The sequence below is a fragment of the Mobula hypostoma genome, chromosome 25 (assembly GCF_963921235.1).
Source record: "Mobula hypostoma chromosome 25, sMobHyp1.1, whole genome shotgun sequence".
In the NCBI taxonomy this organism is placed as follows: Eukaryota; Metazoa; Chordata; class Chondrichthyes; order Myliobatiformes; family Myliobatidae; genus Mobula; species Mobula hypostoma.
The window spans coordinates 41,922,308-41,939,726 of NC_086121.1; the positions used below are offsets into that span (position 1 = coordinate 41,922,308).

Here is a 17,419-nt window from a genome sequence, read left to right on the forward strand (position 1 = left end):
AGATAAAGACATGTCTCTGTCAAACATTGAGTCAATATACGAATAAATATGCCTGTCCCTCTTGGCACTACCCATTACTTGTGGGTTTAATGTTTCAAAACTGGAAGTTCCTTTATACTCTCAGCTCAGTTCAATATCCAATACTGAATGCAATGCATCAAGTTTTAGGAAGGGTGTGAGGCTAAAATGACATTCTGACTTTGACATATTGGTTACTGAAAGTTCTTGGACATTGGCACTGAATTGGTATATAATTATATTATGGTAGTAACTTTTAAAAAACCAAATTTAATGTGTAGACATCAAAACAATCACTACAGAGCTAGAGACCTGAAACTGATAAGCACAGCAGCCCTTCTGGTCCTTCTGTGCAATTTTAGCACCAGGGTCTGCAATTGACTTGTTGGATAACTATTATAACAGGCATGATTCCTAACAAGACCCAGAGATCATTTAGAATAACCTCTGTGGCTGTCGCTCTGGAGCAATGATTCAGGAGGCACTGAAACTCCTAATCAAATAAACAGAGGAAATCTTTGCATTACTGAGCCAAACTTGTTGGTCATATCTTATGTCTCTCAAGGTCTAGAAGAGTGTAATTATCTTAATAAGAGGAGAGGCTGCAATTTGTAGACTGGTGTGATGTAATATGTATGATTTACTGATAAATACACAGATCAGACACACTTCTTTCAGATCCTAATCCTGCTCTCTGAGCAGGTCGAATAGTTTCCCGGTCAGAATCTCACATCATCTTAAAACTACAGCACCAAGCAAAAGGACAACAGTAAAGAGTCTGCACTGTTCAAACTATCACTCAGTGGAGAAGAAACAAATAAATCTTTTTTTATGTTTTGAAAATTAATTATTTTTAAGCCATCAGTCAAATTCCTCATTAACATCCTTGTCAGAGCTGCATATTAAAATTGAGCTCCGCTTCAGAATTTCTCAAAAAAGATGGGCAGCATCTTTCAGATTGAGTTCCATCTCATCATAAGGGTCGGAGCTGTCCTGCGATATTTCCACAGTTGCTGGCAGTATTAACTGGGGCTATGTCATTCCCCCGTAGACCACTTCCTCAATACTAGACCATCTCTTCCTTGGTGACGTTCTGGCAGAGTATGTACTTATTCCATTTTCCACAGCTCTCCCATGCCCGGTTGGCTCAGCAGTAGGTTCATCCAGCAAGTCAAGAACAGCGCTGTTACACATCCAGGCATGGCCCAGTTTTCTGGAGAAACTCACTGACTTTAGGGAGATCTTCATAATATGATTGATAATGATGGTACGATTTTCAAGAGGTTCTCCCATGAGAGAGGCAGTACCCATCTTTTGCTTTTGTAAATCTTTTACATTTTGTATTAAAGGCAAGATTGTAAAGGTTCGCTGTGCAGGCATTTTGATTCCATTGTGCCATCAGTTCTGAGCTACTGTACATTCTGAAATGACATCTTTGTGGCTATACATGTATACCTGGGCCATTTGCACACATTAGTTGTGTCCTCATGATCTGGATGCTGCTGAGAATCTTCTTCTGATGTCCCATCAACGTTATTCCCAGTCTTCGGACATCCCTGTGATTGAGTGACAAAGACAGGAAGGAAAAAGAAAAGGCAGTGAAAAGTTTATACTCACAGTAAAGAGCTTACTGTTCCCAGCTTCTGTGAATCATTATTACATTAGATCCTGCAATGATCTTTAAGTTGTGTTTCAAAGTCAGTTCACAAACTGCTGGGCACCATGCTTCAAGTATTGAAAGTAACATTGGAAATAGCAGGGTAAAATTAATTCATTTTTGCTTTGGAATACTTTACAAAGTAATACACACAAAATGCTAGAGGAACTCAGCAGATTAGGTAGCATCTATGGAAGTGAATAGATAGTGAATGTTTTGGGCCAAGACCCTCCTTCAGGACTGAGAAGGAAGAGTGAAGGTGCCAGAATAAAAAAGTGGAGGGAGGGGAAAGGGGCATGACTTCAGTTTAGCTGAGATATTAAGTGTAGGAGAAAAAGAAAATATCTTGAGATAGAGGCTTCAGCACAACTATAGAGAGTTCTTGTGGGGGTTGGAAGGCGTGGTACATTTCCAAATAAAGCTCAAATCAGTTTTGGCTGTGTCATGTGTGAACTCTCTGACGGTGCTGTATGTTCCTACATTTACGTAACCTGATGTAAAGTTACTAATTTCACTGGCGGAACAAATAACCACACTTTCATCTCCTGACACCTGGTTACACTGTGAACTTTTCAGATTTGCTGCAATGAACATCCTTACCAGCCTACCCAGCCCATTTTTCCTTCTCTCCTCCATATTCTCCCAACTGTTATCACTCTCTCTCTCACAAACACACACACACTCCGGATATTCTCTACCTGTGTTTACCTGTGTTCATCGTCAAACCCCTTAGCAACACAATCCCAGATTTCTGAAGTACATGAGCACGAAGATAAAACTCCTAAAATGCAAGGGGGGGGGGAATACAAAGATCTGTACTGACGTAACATTTATCATAAATAGGTAGCACGCAGGGCAGCAAGAACAATGTAAACCAAAGGAGGTCTTATTAATTCACCCAAGATTTAAAGCTATTCCTCCCATAAGCATTGTTCCACATGAAATAAGAGCATTGTAGTTCGAGACAGATTCCTCTTCCATAGTCTGTGCAGTCCCTCATCAGTGAATTCAGCACTGAAATCCATGTAAGGATGTGGAGAAAGGTACTTACGTATGGAACATCAGCAACTGTTAGAGCAGATAATTTCAGAGATAAGCAATAGTTTTCATGGCGTGAAAACCAAAATTACCACCGATGAACTGACTCGCCCTAAAATGTTTATATTACAAGTATGAAGTTTCATTCCTCCAAAATTTAATCTTAATTTCTATCTGCATTGTTATATGTCTCTTTTATCTCTCTTTTTATTTCATTTTTCTTTCCATGTAGTTTATTACACGTGACTTAAATCTAATCTATGTTCCTTCGTTTAGGCTTTGAGGATCTGTTGAATGTGCTGAAGAATCTTGCCATTGTTCAGGCTACTCAGACGCAGCCGATGCCTTGCACAAAGAACCAGGATGAACCAAGCACCCAACAACAGCAAAATGATTCCTAAAAAAAAGTCAAAATGTCTGTGAGCATCTGCCAGCACAGTGAGGGGTGTACCTTTGCTCCTAAATACTTATTCCAAGTCTTCACGGCAAAAGCTTATGAGAAAATTCCACTAACACTTGCAAGCAGACTTTAAACCTTGGGGAACATAAATTCATCAAACCTGGTATGCTTTATATTACTGTTACCTTTATAATAAGGAATTCCCCAATCTGAAAGTATCTTCCTGCACACACTGATGTTTTAAATTTGAAGCTCTTGCTCCATTGAGGATTGATTGCCATCACATGTCTACTTTTTAATTAGAAATGATAATAAAGAAATGGCTTGTTAAAGTTCTTCAGGTTGAAGGATAGACTCACAGGCAGAAACATCTCAATCACTGTGACAGTCTACTTTGTTCACGTGGGTAAAGCAGATTATTGATCGATGTTGATTGGACAGATAGCAGGTTGGTCTTTTCTTCCATCTGAAGAATGATCAAAAAGAGATGGATTTCAACAATTTCTCTTGCATTTCCCAAGGATACTGGCCCATGGCGTAGAAATAGTAGTGATTTGCCAGCAACCTCATTCAAAGATATCGTAAGATTTGGTGATGGTGATAAGATATAGAGACATGGAAATGATTGAAAAGACAAGATTATAACTGAAATATGTACCTGATACTTCAAGTGCTTCAGCTACCAAAGGGGTCAAATGACTTTATAAATAAAACCTTGTCCTTCCAATGAAGGCTACAGTCAGCAAAAGAGTTTTATTATTTTCAGAATAGACTGATGAGAAAATATTGTAGTTTTAAAAAATCACTTTAGCTCACCCTGTGCTTCAGATATTGTGCAGTGATGGGTGTGTTGATGTAAAGATTACTGGACTATGACTGACTTAGTTGTATCTCAGGGCACTGGCCCAGACTGAAGGGAGACTGGGAACCAAGTCCTAAAGCAGCAGTCTCCCTCTGGTCCCAGCGAGACTTACTGGTACTGCTTCTGAAACACTTAACAGAACAAAACAAGTGTTTTTTTTTGAAATGCATTAAATATTTTATGAAGCAGAGGAAGCAATAGATGAAGAAATCAAAGTTATAGCAACAATGAAAGAAGAGTTCTTCCATCTGAGCCAGAATCCCATTGCATCAGACAATGGATATTTTGTGTGTCATCAATCTAAACCAAACAAAAAGCCTGAGACAAGGATTCAAACATGCTCCCTGTTGTTCACTAAAGGATTCATCCTATTTATGAAAGCATTCATCCCTCTGAATATCATCCTTAATAAATGATGGTAAGTCTGGTATTGGTAGCACTTACAAGGAATTATTTTTAATTATTATTTTAAAAGGCTTCTTTTTAAATTTCTTTGTATCTGTGAATATCAGCCTGAAGCAGACATTGTTAAAATATTCTTGATTTTCATGTCAAGGTAAATTAATTGAAGCTGGTTCATTTGTACTGACATTAGCCCAGCTGAAACTAAGCCACTCAGTTAACCATGGACTGATCTCATCCAAAGACATTGCATAATCTTGTGGCATAATTCCTACCTGGGTGTGAATGCGTCTGCCCTGTGATAGCAGGGTCAGAATCAGTGGGGTGTCTCATGTCTGAGTTAGTGTCCAGGGTGAATGTATGCTGGAAAGGTGGAATGCAAAATGCCAGCTTGTTTCATTGTTTAGCAAAGCCCCATCCATGCCATCTGATTCTCGAGTGAGTGTTTAGAAGAAATTTCACAAGGAACAATAAAGGGAATGAGCTGGATTGAAAAGGAGTTATTATGCTACCTGCATAGAGCCACACAAATGCTCAGGGTGAAGCATTTTCTCTTCTTCATCATGTGCTCCTTCCCAAATATAATTCAGCAATCAGTGGGACTATTCTCTTCTCTGTGTATGTTTACGTGTATTCATATTGTGATCTAATTAGACAGAAGAGTCATGTGGTGTGTCTGCATCACGGCAATGTAACATGGTCACTGCCAGTATATCAGCTTAGAGCCTTAGTACAAGAATATGGTTTAACTGGCCCTTCTTGCAAATTAATACTGTTTCTTTTTTACAAATATGTTATATACTGATTGTGTCTCAATACATTCGAGTTGGCTTTAAGAAATAAGAAATTAACCCACAATGAAATACTCATCCTTTGTAATTTTTGTCAATGCATATGCCTGAATGCTTTGAACTATTGTGCACTCAGTTACACACACTGTATGTCATGTACAAATATGCATATTGTTCATACACACTGTCCGCTTCTATTCTGCTCGTGTGTAAATTCCAGACTAGACTGATAATGGCTTCACCTTTATCCACACGCCACACAGCAATGATGCCTTCCTTCCATCAGCGACCAAAAATCCTCATTTTCTGTCTCCTAGTCAATATACAGTAATAAACCATGACGGTACTGTCTTAGGAGAGTTCCAGATAAAGAGAGATCCAACCAAGACCTCTACAGTAGAGCTTGCCGAAGATGATGACAAATCACGATGGCAGTGAAGGTGGAGATAGGCTACAGTAGTGAAGGGTCGTAGTCATTTTAGAGAGCATACCACTAGACCCTGACCACAATCAGTCAAGGACCGTGTGATGGCTGTCTGTTCATCAGGCTGAACATTAAACAAAGTCACACACAGGCTTTCTCCATTAAAGGAATAACCATTTAAGGGAATAAACATCATACTCGCCTCTAGTGATGTCACTACTGCTACAGCAGAAATATTCTCACACTACACCAGTGCTCTTTCCTACTTTATCAATTACTGAGAAATTTAAAAAATATATATTTATGTAAAACAATGCATAATATATGACTATAAAATTGAGACTAATTAGAACCGCACACACTATACAATGACTCATTACTTCTTTAATCCCATTTTACCTGAAAAGGAAGATAATTAAATCAATTTCACTGTATGAAACTTTAGTTTCAGTATTATATTCTTGAAAAGCTCATTTTAACGAGATTGCATGTGAATTGTAGAGAAATAATGGAACAAAAGCAATTAGTTGATTATTTGGTTGATTACACATTTAATAAATGTTATTACTTTTAGTTTTAATTAAAAATTAAGAACCTTTTGAATATTAATGTATGTATTAATTTGCTAGGAAAATATAATAACTTATTAATTATACCTTAATTATTGTTATGCATAACATGCCAACCAAAGAAGATTGAGCTTAGTCGCATGAATTGGTTTGCATTTGCACAAATATAATATTCTTAGCGAAATGTCTGTACAGAACAATTTCACTGGCTGGGATCTGAGGCTGGTTGAATCCAGAAAAGTTGTTTTAATCCAGAGATGTTCACCTAGCAGGGAAGCAATAGTTCTTCATTTAATGCAGTAGTTCTACATCTGCAGCATGCTACCACACACACACTGGGCCCCATACAATTCGCCTACCAACACAACCGATCAACAGACAATAGCCACACCACGACACTCTGTCCTCACTCACCTGGAGAAGAGGGATGCTTTAGTTAGAATGGTGTTAGACCATAAGACATAGGAGCAGAATTAAGCCATTCAGCCCATGGAGTCTGCTCTGCCATTTCATCATGGCTGATCCTGTATCCCATCCGACCACATACACCTGCCCTCTCACCATATCACTTGATGCCCTGACCTTTCAGGATTCTATCAAATTTCACTTTAAACATACCCACAAACTTGGCCTCTACTGCAGTCTGTGGCAGAGCATTCCACAGATTTACTGCTCTTCGGCTAAAAATATTCCTCCTTACTTCTATTCTAAAAGTTCACCCCTCTAGATCTGGATAACCCCACCAGAGGAAACATCCTCTCCACATCCACCTTAACTAGTCCTTTCAGCATTTGGTAGGTTTCAATGAGATCCCCCACATCTGTTCTTGGACTACAGTTCAGCATTCAACGCCATAACTCCCCCAGGTTCCACAAGTAGCTTAGAGACCTCGGTCTGCACCTCGCCTTGTGCAGCTGGATCCTGGACTTCCTGTTGGATCACCAGCAGGTGGAAAGGATGGGCACCCTCACTCCTGCCCCTCTGACCCCCAACACAGGAGCGCCCTAGGGCTGTGTCCTGAGCCCTGTCCTCTACTCCCATGAATGCGTTGCCATGCACAGCTCCAATCTGCTGATCAAATTTGCAGATGACACAACATTGATACGCCTTATTTCCAACAATGATGAAGTAGCCTATAGAGGAGAAGTCAATGCCCTAACAGAGTAGTGTCAAGAAAGCAACCTTTCCCTCAATTTTGAAAAAACAAAGGAGTTGATCGTGGATTACAGGAGGAACAGAGACAGCAATGGGACTGTAGTTGAGAGGGTGAGTAGTTTCAAGTTCCTCAGTATACACATCACTGAGGATCTCGCTTGGTCTATACATACTGGCTGTGTAGTGATAAAAGCACAATAGTGCCTCTTTCACCTCAGACAGCTGAAGAAGTTTGGCATAAGTCCCCAGATCCTTAGGAATTTCTACAGGGGCACCATCACGAGTATCCTGACTGGCTGTGTCACCGCCTGGTATGGGAACTGTACTGCCCTCAATCGTAGAGAGTAGTGCGGTCAGCCCAGCGCATCGGTGAATGTGAACCTTCTTCTGTTCAGAACATTTACAGCAGCAGATGCATAAATAGGGCCCGGAGGATCATCAGGGACTCTAAACACCCCAACCACAAACGGTTTCAGCTGCTTCCATCCGGCAAACAGTACCAGCAGGCTCCGGGGCAGCTTCCTTCACCAGGCCCTCAGACTGATCAATACATATTGATCGGATTGCATATCTGACTGTGTATACATGTATACAAAACAATTATGTATACAATTTTAGTGTTTGGGCAATATCCTCTTATATTTCCCTTCCTTATTGCTTGTACATAGCAATGGAGATACAACATAAAGATTTTTGCTCCCTCATGTTGTGAGATGGATGTAAGAAATAAAAATTCTAATTCTAATTCTTATATGACGATGGCTCACATCAGTCCACCTCTGTTTTAAGAAGCCATATAGAACCTCAGCATGGCCTTGGAGAGAGTCAAGAGGTGGTTAATGAGAATGTGCCAGGGAATGAAAGGGTTAACATATCAGGAACATTTGATTGCTCTGGGTCTGTACTTGCTGCAGTTTAGAAGAATGATGGGGGATCTCATTGAAACATAAAGTATATTGAAAGGCTTCAACAGGGTGGATGTGGAGAAGATGTTTCCCTTTGTGGGCAAGTCTGGAACCAAAGAGCACAACCTCAGAACTGAAGGACATCCCTTTCGAACAGAGATGAGGAAGAATTCCTTTAGCCAGAGGGTGGTGAATCTGTGGAATTCATGGCCACAGGTGGCTGTGGAGGCCAAGTCATTGCTTAAATTTAAGGTGGAGTTTGATTAGTCAGGATGTCAAAGGTTATGGGGGGGGGGAAGGCCAGAAAATGGGTTTGAGAAGGATGGGACGGCAGAACAGACTCGATAGGCCAAATAGCCTAATTCTGCTCCTATGTTTATGGTCAAAATGATTGAATATCACTCCATACAAAGTAGGAGTGAAAAAGAATTTATTTAATGCCAACTTTACCTTATTAATGAAGAATTGGAATCACATAAAGTCCTGTGCCTTACTGTCAAGTGCCTTCTCTCTTGTTGTGCCCAGGCCACTGTGCCCCAATAATATATTTTCACTTTATCTTTGGCACAGAGCCAGCACAGGTAGAGGTTCGACATGGCTGATGGATGCAGTTATTCTGGTTGCCTCTCCCACTTTTATGTCTGGGTGGCTCTGGAGAGGAGGACACAATTGCTGCTAGTACCCAGGGTACCCTCTATGACATCTTGGTAGATACAGGAGGAAGAAGTGGATATGTAAAATAACATATTTTGATAGGAATCATTTTCCTTTGGCAGAAATTAGGACGGAAATGCTTATGTAAGAATAGGAAGAGGTGATGTTGACCATTTAATGAAATCAGGTCTTGTAATTCACGCTCTTATATTCACCCCTATGGGTGGTAGGATGGAGATACATCTCTACCAAAGGAGGTGTAAGGTACTCCTTCCCTCTATTAGCCTGCAGGTTACACTTGGGCAAGGTTTAGCACCTGATTATCCTTCCCTCCACCCCCTGGGATCGGGGTCATGTGAGGTCATGGGAGCAGCTGGTGGATGGTCGTATGAGTAGCTGGTGCATATCACAAATCCTGGTCATGTGACCACTGATGCCAGGCAGGCAGTCTCTGAAGAGTATTGATATTGGGTGGGGTCACCTGTCTTGTAAAGATATTGCTCAGAGGAAGACAGTGGCAAACAGCTTCTGTAGAAAAACTTACCAAGAACAATTATAGTCACAGATACAACCATGTTTGCCCACATCATAATGACACAGCACATAATGATTCACCCTAGATCTATTTCCCTTAAAATGCAATTCCAACAAATCTTTATCAAGTTCAATCTGGAAAATTCTATAAGTTCCAACATCCATTGCCTTTGGAATGGAGTCTTCCAGATTCCCATGATTCGTGTGAGTCAAGGTGTTTCCTGCATAGGCCAGTTCTACTGCTTTTAAAATTCTGTCCCAATCTTCTACAGCTATCTCTCAGAGAGAAATTCTATATTGATGTTAGCAAACCGATTTCCATTTGAATATCCATTTAAATACTTATAGATCCCATCACACTTTAGGGCTTTGGTAAATCCTAGCTAAAGTGTTATATTATCTTATCACCTTAATTCAGGGATGTGGGCTTTACGGACTGGGCCTACACTTCACTACGCATCCGTCACTGCCTTTGAGAAGATGAAAATGAGCATCCTTCTTGAATCATTGCAGATCTTCATAATTTAACCTTTTATGTCCTGGTACAGTGATGAACAATAAATGTCAGCAACAAACAATCTGCCAGAGAAACGCAGACTAAACAGTGTCTGTCAGGGGAAGGGAATTATCAATGTCTCAGGTCAAAACACTGCATCAGGACTGATAATGCTGCTTGATCCATCGAGTTCTCCCAGAAGATTGTTCTGTTGCTCGAGATTCCAGAAACTCCAGTCTCTTGTGTCTCTTGCAACATTCACATCCCATGACTGATAGCAATAAACCCTTTCATTGTGTTCTATGTACACAATAAAAATAGTGTTGCTCGGGGTGCTGCACAGGATGGAGTGTCTCAGCTTTGAAATGTAGAAGGTTGAGAGGAGATTTGCTAGAGGTGTACTAAAATTATGAGGGTTGTAGATAGAGTAAATACAAGCAGGCTTTTTCCACTGAGGTTGGTGGGACTACAACCAGGGGTCATGGGTTAAGGGTTAAGGGTGAAAAGTTTAATGGGAACATGAGGGTCAAGCTATTCGCTCCAGAGGGTCATGAGAGTGTGGAAAAAGTTGCCAGTGTAAGTGGTGCTTGTGAACTTAATTTCAATGTTTAAGAGAAGTTTGAGTATGTACCTGGATGGTAGCGGTATGGAGGGCTACGGTTCTGGTGCAGGTCGCTGGGAGTAGACAGTTTAAATGGTTTGGCATGGACTTGCTGTCCTTTTCTATGACTCAATGGACAGGCTGTGTCTGTTATATCTGAGTTGAGATGACTGAATGAGGAGTGATCTAAATGAGATATACAAAATTAGGAAAAATCTATAGAGAGTAATTAGTAAGTAGCTTGGAGAGATAGTTGTGACCTAAGGTCGTAGGTTTAAGGTACAGGAAAGGAAATATTGAAGGGACGAGGAAGAATTTTGTTACTCAGAGGGTACTGAAAACTGGAATTCATTGCCAAAGAGGGTGATGGCAGCAGGAGCTCTCACAACATTTAAAAGATACTAAGATCAGTACTTGATATTCCACAGCAAAGAAGACTACAGGCTGAAAACTGGGATATATAATCATAGTCATAGTCACAGCACAGAACTTAATACTTTGGTCTAACTAGTAATTGCCAACTAAGATTCCCATTTAATTTAGTTCCATTGGTCCATATCCCTCTGGACCTTTTCTGTCTGTATACCTGTCCAAGTACCTTCTATAGGATGGGATGGGATTGATATAGATAGACACTCCATGATATAGACATAATGTGCTGAAGGGCCTGTTCTTGTGTTGTATAACTCATTGACTCTATCCCAGAATTACTTCAGCACAGCACAGAAACCAAAGTCCTAAACACCAGATGATGACTGATCAGGCAGGGCAGGAATACCAGCCTCTGTCTTCAGATTCCTTTAAAAATCATCAAGTGGGGACACAAAACAAAGTTATCAAAGAAACACTGTGGCAGAAGGAGGCCAGTCATAGTTTTTGTGCTGGTCATAAAACCCCAATCCCACCTTCAGCATTAGGAATTCAGATCCGAAGGTCATGACTCTTTGAACAGACTTGGAAGTTGAATGTGGTGAAATACTGTCTCCTGCTTCATATCAGGTAGAAAGTTCAATCCCTTTTCACCATCTTGATTTTTTTTGTTCTTATTTCCCCCCTAATCATTCTTCCAATTAGTTTAAATCTTTGAAATATTGAGGTGTAAAGAATCAACTAACTTCTGTTGCTATGTTAGGATTGGGAGCCTTCCCTCGGGCTGAGCATTTGATCAGAAATACCCAGCACATCTGCAGAGAATGTGCTTTGCATTACACCGTGTGCCAGTCTGTGTGATGCCTCATTCAAATGGCCAGCCCTAGATTACTGGGATGAAGTCATTCAACACTTAAAGAGACAATGCCTAGCGAGGACAGTCCATATGGGTTTGTAATGGGGTAACAGTTTAACTCTATTTTGTGGAATTCAAAGTGACACTGAAAGACCTGCACTGAGAATTATGGCATATGATTTAAAGCTATGAAAAGCAATGCTTGGGTTACTGGAGAATCTTCAGACACTTTGCAGGTGGGCAGTGGTACACCCCAAGGAGATTTTTTTAATTTATTTATTGAGATACCATGTGGAATAGGCCCTTCCAGCTCTTCAATCAACACCGCCCAGCGATTCCCCCAATTTACCCCGAGCCTAATCACAGGGCAATTTTCAATGACCAATTACCCTACCAACCGGTATGCCTTTGGACTGTAGGAGGAAACCCACGTGATCACAGGGAGAACATACAAGCTCCTTACAGACAGCAGTGGGAATTGAACCCGTACTAAAGCATTGTGCTAACTACTGCGTTATCCTGCCGTCCATGCTGAGAATTCATAGCTGATGTATATAAATGATCTGAACATAGGAAAAATAAATAATTGAGGTTTTACTTATATTTATTTTGAAGGAATTATGAATGAAAGACTGCAAGTTATTGATTGAGTCGGTGTGCAGGGTCACAGGCAATTCAGGGCACAGCAGTGTGATATTTTTTATGAAGAAAGGAACGGGAAAAAAAAATAACCCCAAAAGTGAATACAGTCGGATCTCCTTATCCGCGAGGGATGGTTCCGGGACCGCTCGCGGATACCAAAAAACATGGATACTCAAGTCCCTTATTCAACCTGTCTCATTGTGGTGGACTTTAGGACCCGGCAGAGCCCCGGTCCTTATTTAACCGGTTTCAGTGCGGTGGACGTTAGGACCCGCCAGCGGAGCACTGAATCCGCAGTGTTTCCGTTCACGAAAATAATCACGATCACGTTTTAAAATAAAGTGGAAATAATAAAGCAATCGGAAAGAGGTGAAACGTCATCGGTCATTGGAAAAGCGTTAGACTACAGTCAGTCAACGACTTTAAAGGATAAAGTGAGAAAAAACCTGCCCCGATGAAAGCTACAATTATTACTAAGCAACGCAGTGGCTTATTTTTTGGGTTTTGGGGTTTTGGGTTTTTGATCCTCCACATCAACCCAGCAGGGATGGAGAGCACGCTCGGGAGCGGTCTGTCACTGGATTGGACTTTCCCGAGCCCGGCGCCGAAACATACGTTTCTTAAGTGCTTTATATGCATAGAAAGGTAAAGTATATACCATATACTAAGACAAACATTTGACTAACTGACACTAAATAATATCCGATGTACCTGTTCCGACTTACTTAGTAAGAGAACTTCCGTTTTTTTTCGATCCCGATCCATGATAACCTACGCACATCCTCCCGTATACTCTAAATCATCTCTAGATTACTTATAATACCTAATACAACGTAAATGCCATGTAAAATAGTTGTTATACTGCATTGTTTAGGGAATAATGACAAGAAAAAGAAGTCTGTATATGCTCGAACAACAGGTGCTGGAAGAGCGCTTCCGAGTTTTCTCGATTCGCGGTTGGTTGAACTTGCGCATGCGGAACTCGCTGATAAGGAGGGCCGACTGTACCTTATTTCTTCAAGACATTCGCCATAATCTACAACAGACCCAGGCCAATTTAGTGATGGAAGATGGGAAAATGTGGCACTCAGACAGTTTGGGTCAGATGATCAGAGTTGATTGTTGACTTCTGAAAGGGGAAGGAGGGCAGCCATGCATCTGTATTGGGAAATCCAGAGTTGAGGAGTCATCAGATTTAAATTCCTGGGTGTTAATGTATCAGATGACCTGTTCAGTGCTCAGCACACAGATTTCTGGGGCCTCACCAATATTTATCAATGCACCATAGAGTGCAGCCTGTCTGGATACATCACAGATTGGTTGGGCAACTATGCTGCCCATGACCACAAGAAACAGCAGACTTCCCTCCATGGATTCTGTCTACATTCCTCAGTAGAGCAACGAGTCATCCACCCTAGTCATCCTCTCTTAACCCCCTTACAGCAAGCAGAAGATACAAAAGCATGAAAGCATGTACCACTAAGCTCAAGGACAGTTTCTATTCTGCTGTTATAACGGTTTCTGCAGTATGATATGATGGATCCTTGACCTCAGTCTAACTCATTATGAGCTTGCACCTTATTGTCTATATGTTCTGCACTTTCTCTGTAACTGTAACACTTTATTCTGCATTCCATTATTCTTTTATCTAATACTATCTTAATGCACTGTGTAATGAATTGATCTGTATGAACAGTACGCAAGTCAAGTTCTTCACGGTATCTCAATACATGCGACAATAACAAACCATTTTACAATTTAGATACATTCACGGGGAAGGTGCATCAGCCTCTGTACGTCCTTTGAAGGTTAAAGAGGTTTGGTTTGTCAATGAACACTCGACAAGTTTCTATAGATGGACTGTCAAAAGTATTTTGACTAGTGGCATCATAGTCTGTACAGCACAGGAACGAGGAAGCTGCAGAAAATAGTGGACTCAACCCAATACATCGTGGACATATTTCTCCCCTCATCAGTTGTATCTGCATGTGGTACTGCCTGAAGAAGATAACATCTCTCATCAAAGATCCCCAGCGTCTAGGCTATGCATCTTCTCACAGCTGCCATCAATCAGGAGGTACAGGAACCTGAAATCCAACACCGTGGTTCAATTACAGCTACTACACTTCAATCATTTGGTTCTTGAGGTCACACTACAGTTTAGCAATACTTGATCACTTGGGTAATTTTCCACAACCTTTTCTTTTTGTGTTAATTGTCTTCTTCCTTATAAAAATAGTGTATAATTTATATTTAGACCATAAGACCATAAGATAAAGGACCAGAATTAGGCCATTCAGCCCATCGAGTCTGCTACTTTGACTTTAAGTTGTATTTCAATGAATGCTTTTGGAGATGGCTTTGTCTTTGATCATCTCGTGTGGAGCTGATTTGTGTTGGAGGGGGAACCATGGTCACACAGGCATTAACATTCCCAACTAACGCTCTCCAACTTCAGTAATGACATGATAAATGAAGACGGGTGCAGATATGTGGGTTTCTATGTTGGAAATATAGCCATTGAAACAATGGCTCTGCGGGATTTTTACAGTGGGGGATTGAATATGAATTTAGGAAATGCTGTAGAACTTTGTATTACTGGAAGGGATACAACTGTGTAGCTGTCCAGTTCTGAGTAGTCCATTATAAGTGTGTTATTAAAACCCTGGAAATCTATGGAGAAAGCTCAGTAAAGGAATTGAAAAGTTTCCCACAGAAGGTGGATTTTGACTGTTAATATATCAAAGGATGCTAGGATTTTGAAATAAAAATAGAAACTTCTGGAAACACTCAGCATGTCAGGCAGCAGCTGTGGAGAGAGTAACAGAATTAATATTTCCGCTCATTAACTCCTTCCACTGATTCTGCCTAACCCTTTGAGTGCTTCCAATGTTTTCGGTTTCAGTATTTGGCGTTCTGTTGCATTTAAAACTAACATTACTGCACAAGGCTTTCCTTTTCTTTCTTCTCTTCAGCTGAAGAATCCAGAATCAGGTGTACAGCAGTCTGACTTACTATCCATTTGGCGGAATGCACTCCTTACAACACCAATGCGGCAACGTCATGTTCAATATGCAATCAAATATCAAATCCAGGCTATCAACAGTCTGCAGGTGAATGTCCCTCAAAGAATGGATTGTACAGGGGCATTATCCTTTCACACAAGAAGCGTAGAGTATGCTCACAAAACTTCTTGAGGACTGATTTCAATCTGGACCCAGGTTTGTTGCATAATTCAAACTAGTACTGAGAAAAGAAGATCAGACGCTTGATAAAGTGGGCCAAAGAAGATTAAGGGGTAAGAAAATAGAGGGTTTGAAATTGTAAAAGACTGTGTAAAGGTGAAAGATTTGATGAATCAGGACTGTGTGTGCAGAGATTCAAAGTAATCTCTTGGAAAAGAAAGTGAATAATTGTATAGAATAAAAGGAATAATGCATGGGAGAACATGTAGTTCAGATACAGGACACCATCTGAGACCTATTCAAATACAACATAAGAAACAGGAGTAAAATAACTGGGCCCCTCAGGTTACGCATTGTCCATTTTAATGCCAAGTCTCCATATTTTATCATTTATTCCTTGAAGTGTGGCCAATTTAGTTTATGTTAGCTTTCAGAGCATTCCATCAATCCCATTTCTCATTTACTTCCAATAACCTATTCACTCCCACATGTCCATCAATATTACCCAATCATCTGCACTTGAATTAACTTACCACTGAGATGTGAGATAAATAGGAGATCCCAGGGAAATCCATATCATCTCAAGGGAAATGGGCAAATTCCTTACAGAATGCACTTAATGTCTGGATTGATTCCAGGCCTCTGGAGCTACGAGAGCACCAGAATCTATAATGCCACTCTACTATCTTCTGAGAGCCAAAAAGTGAATTTCCAGCATCTGCAGAATTCCTCGTGTTAAGGCATTATTGTTGATATTCAACAAGATCTACGGTAGGGAAATCCAAAGATTTAGAAACTTCTGCATAAGAATATTTCTTTTCACCTTAGAATGAAATCACCTTCTCTTTCTTCTAAGCTGAAGCTCCCTGACCCTGATCTTTGTCAAACCTGAGTACCTACCCTGTCAATGCTTTCCCGATTTCCCATTTCCCTCAATGAATTCGCTTTTCACTCTTTAAATGGCTATAACACCATCTCTCCCAACCTCTCTTCACAGATCAGCCTCTCATCCTCGGAATCAATCAAATTAATCCATGGTTTGTTTTGTAGCCTCTCACGTTCTTTTTCAATATTTTGCCACATTATTTACCCTGAGTGAAGTAGGAGCAGCAAGTTTAAGTACAAGTTATAAATATAAGCAAATACTTTTCTTTGTTTTGAGCTACATCATTAAACTATACTTGATAGGTGTTTAGAAGTGTGTGTCTCCATTGAACTGAAGATAGTAAGGTGATAGGTTTCTGCAGTTTCTTGTGTCTTTGGAAACTGACAAGATAATCACTTCAGTGGCCCCACACTGTGAACCAGTAGCTGCAGTATTCTCTTTATTGTTAAAAGATAACCTATCACATAGGAATGTATTTCCACTTATAACATAGGTTTTAATGGGAATTGTGGATTTGCGTTATGGAATATCATAATTATATGGTGTTCTGGCAATACAATCCTCCATAACGTGAGTCTGGCCATTGCTCTCTGACTAGCAGCAGCCTTCCAACCTGAAAATTTACAATTTTTGTTAATCCTAGTCTGTTTTTTTGTTCTTTACTTAAATCTATTTTGGTGTTAAACTGATATATCAGTTCTGCAAGCCCTTAGTTTCTGTTGTAATAAATATCATTATCCAGATATACAATATCTACATAGTCCCCCATCTACTCTTTATTTATATACTCAAGAATAAAGCTGATTAAATTTGTTAAGTGTGACTTTCCCCTCATAAACACTCTCTCAAATCATACTGTGATTTATTAAATCCATGTCACCATGTCCTTAATGATGGATTTTTCTTAAATTGTGTTATATCATGGTTAAAGCACCATGGCTCACTAATTTTTGAAGACTGTCTGGGCTCTCAGCC

General features: G+C 40.3%; 1 protein-coding gene across 2 annotated transcripts in view; it reads right to left on the minus strand.

Moving 5' to 3' along the window:
• Nucleotides 1–583: 583 nt before the first annotated feature.
• epha8 (eph receptor A8) overlaps nt 584–17,419 on the minus strand; it is a 390,012-nt gene continuing 373,176 nt past the window's right edge. For both annotated transcript variants that reach the window (XM_063032812.1, XM_063032813.1), the window contains one exon: nt 584–1,574. In XM_063032812.1, coding sequence (XP_062888882.1) covers nt 1,460–1,574 — 115 coding nt within the window. In that variant the 3' untranslated portion in view covers nt 584–1,459. The remainder of the gene's footprint in view (nt 1,575–17,419) is intronic.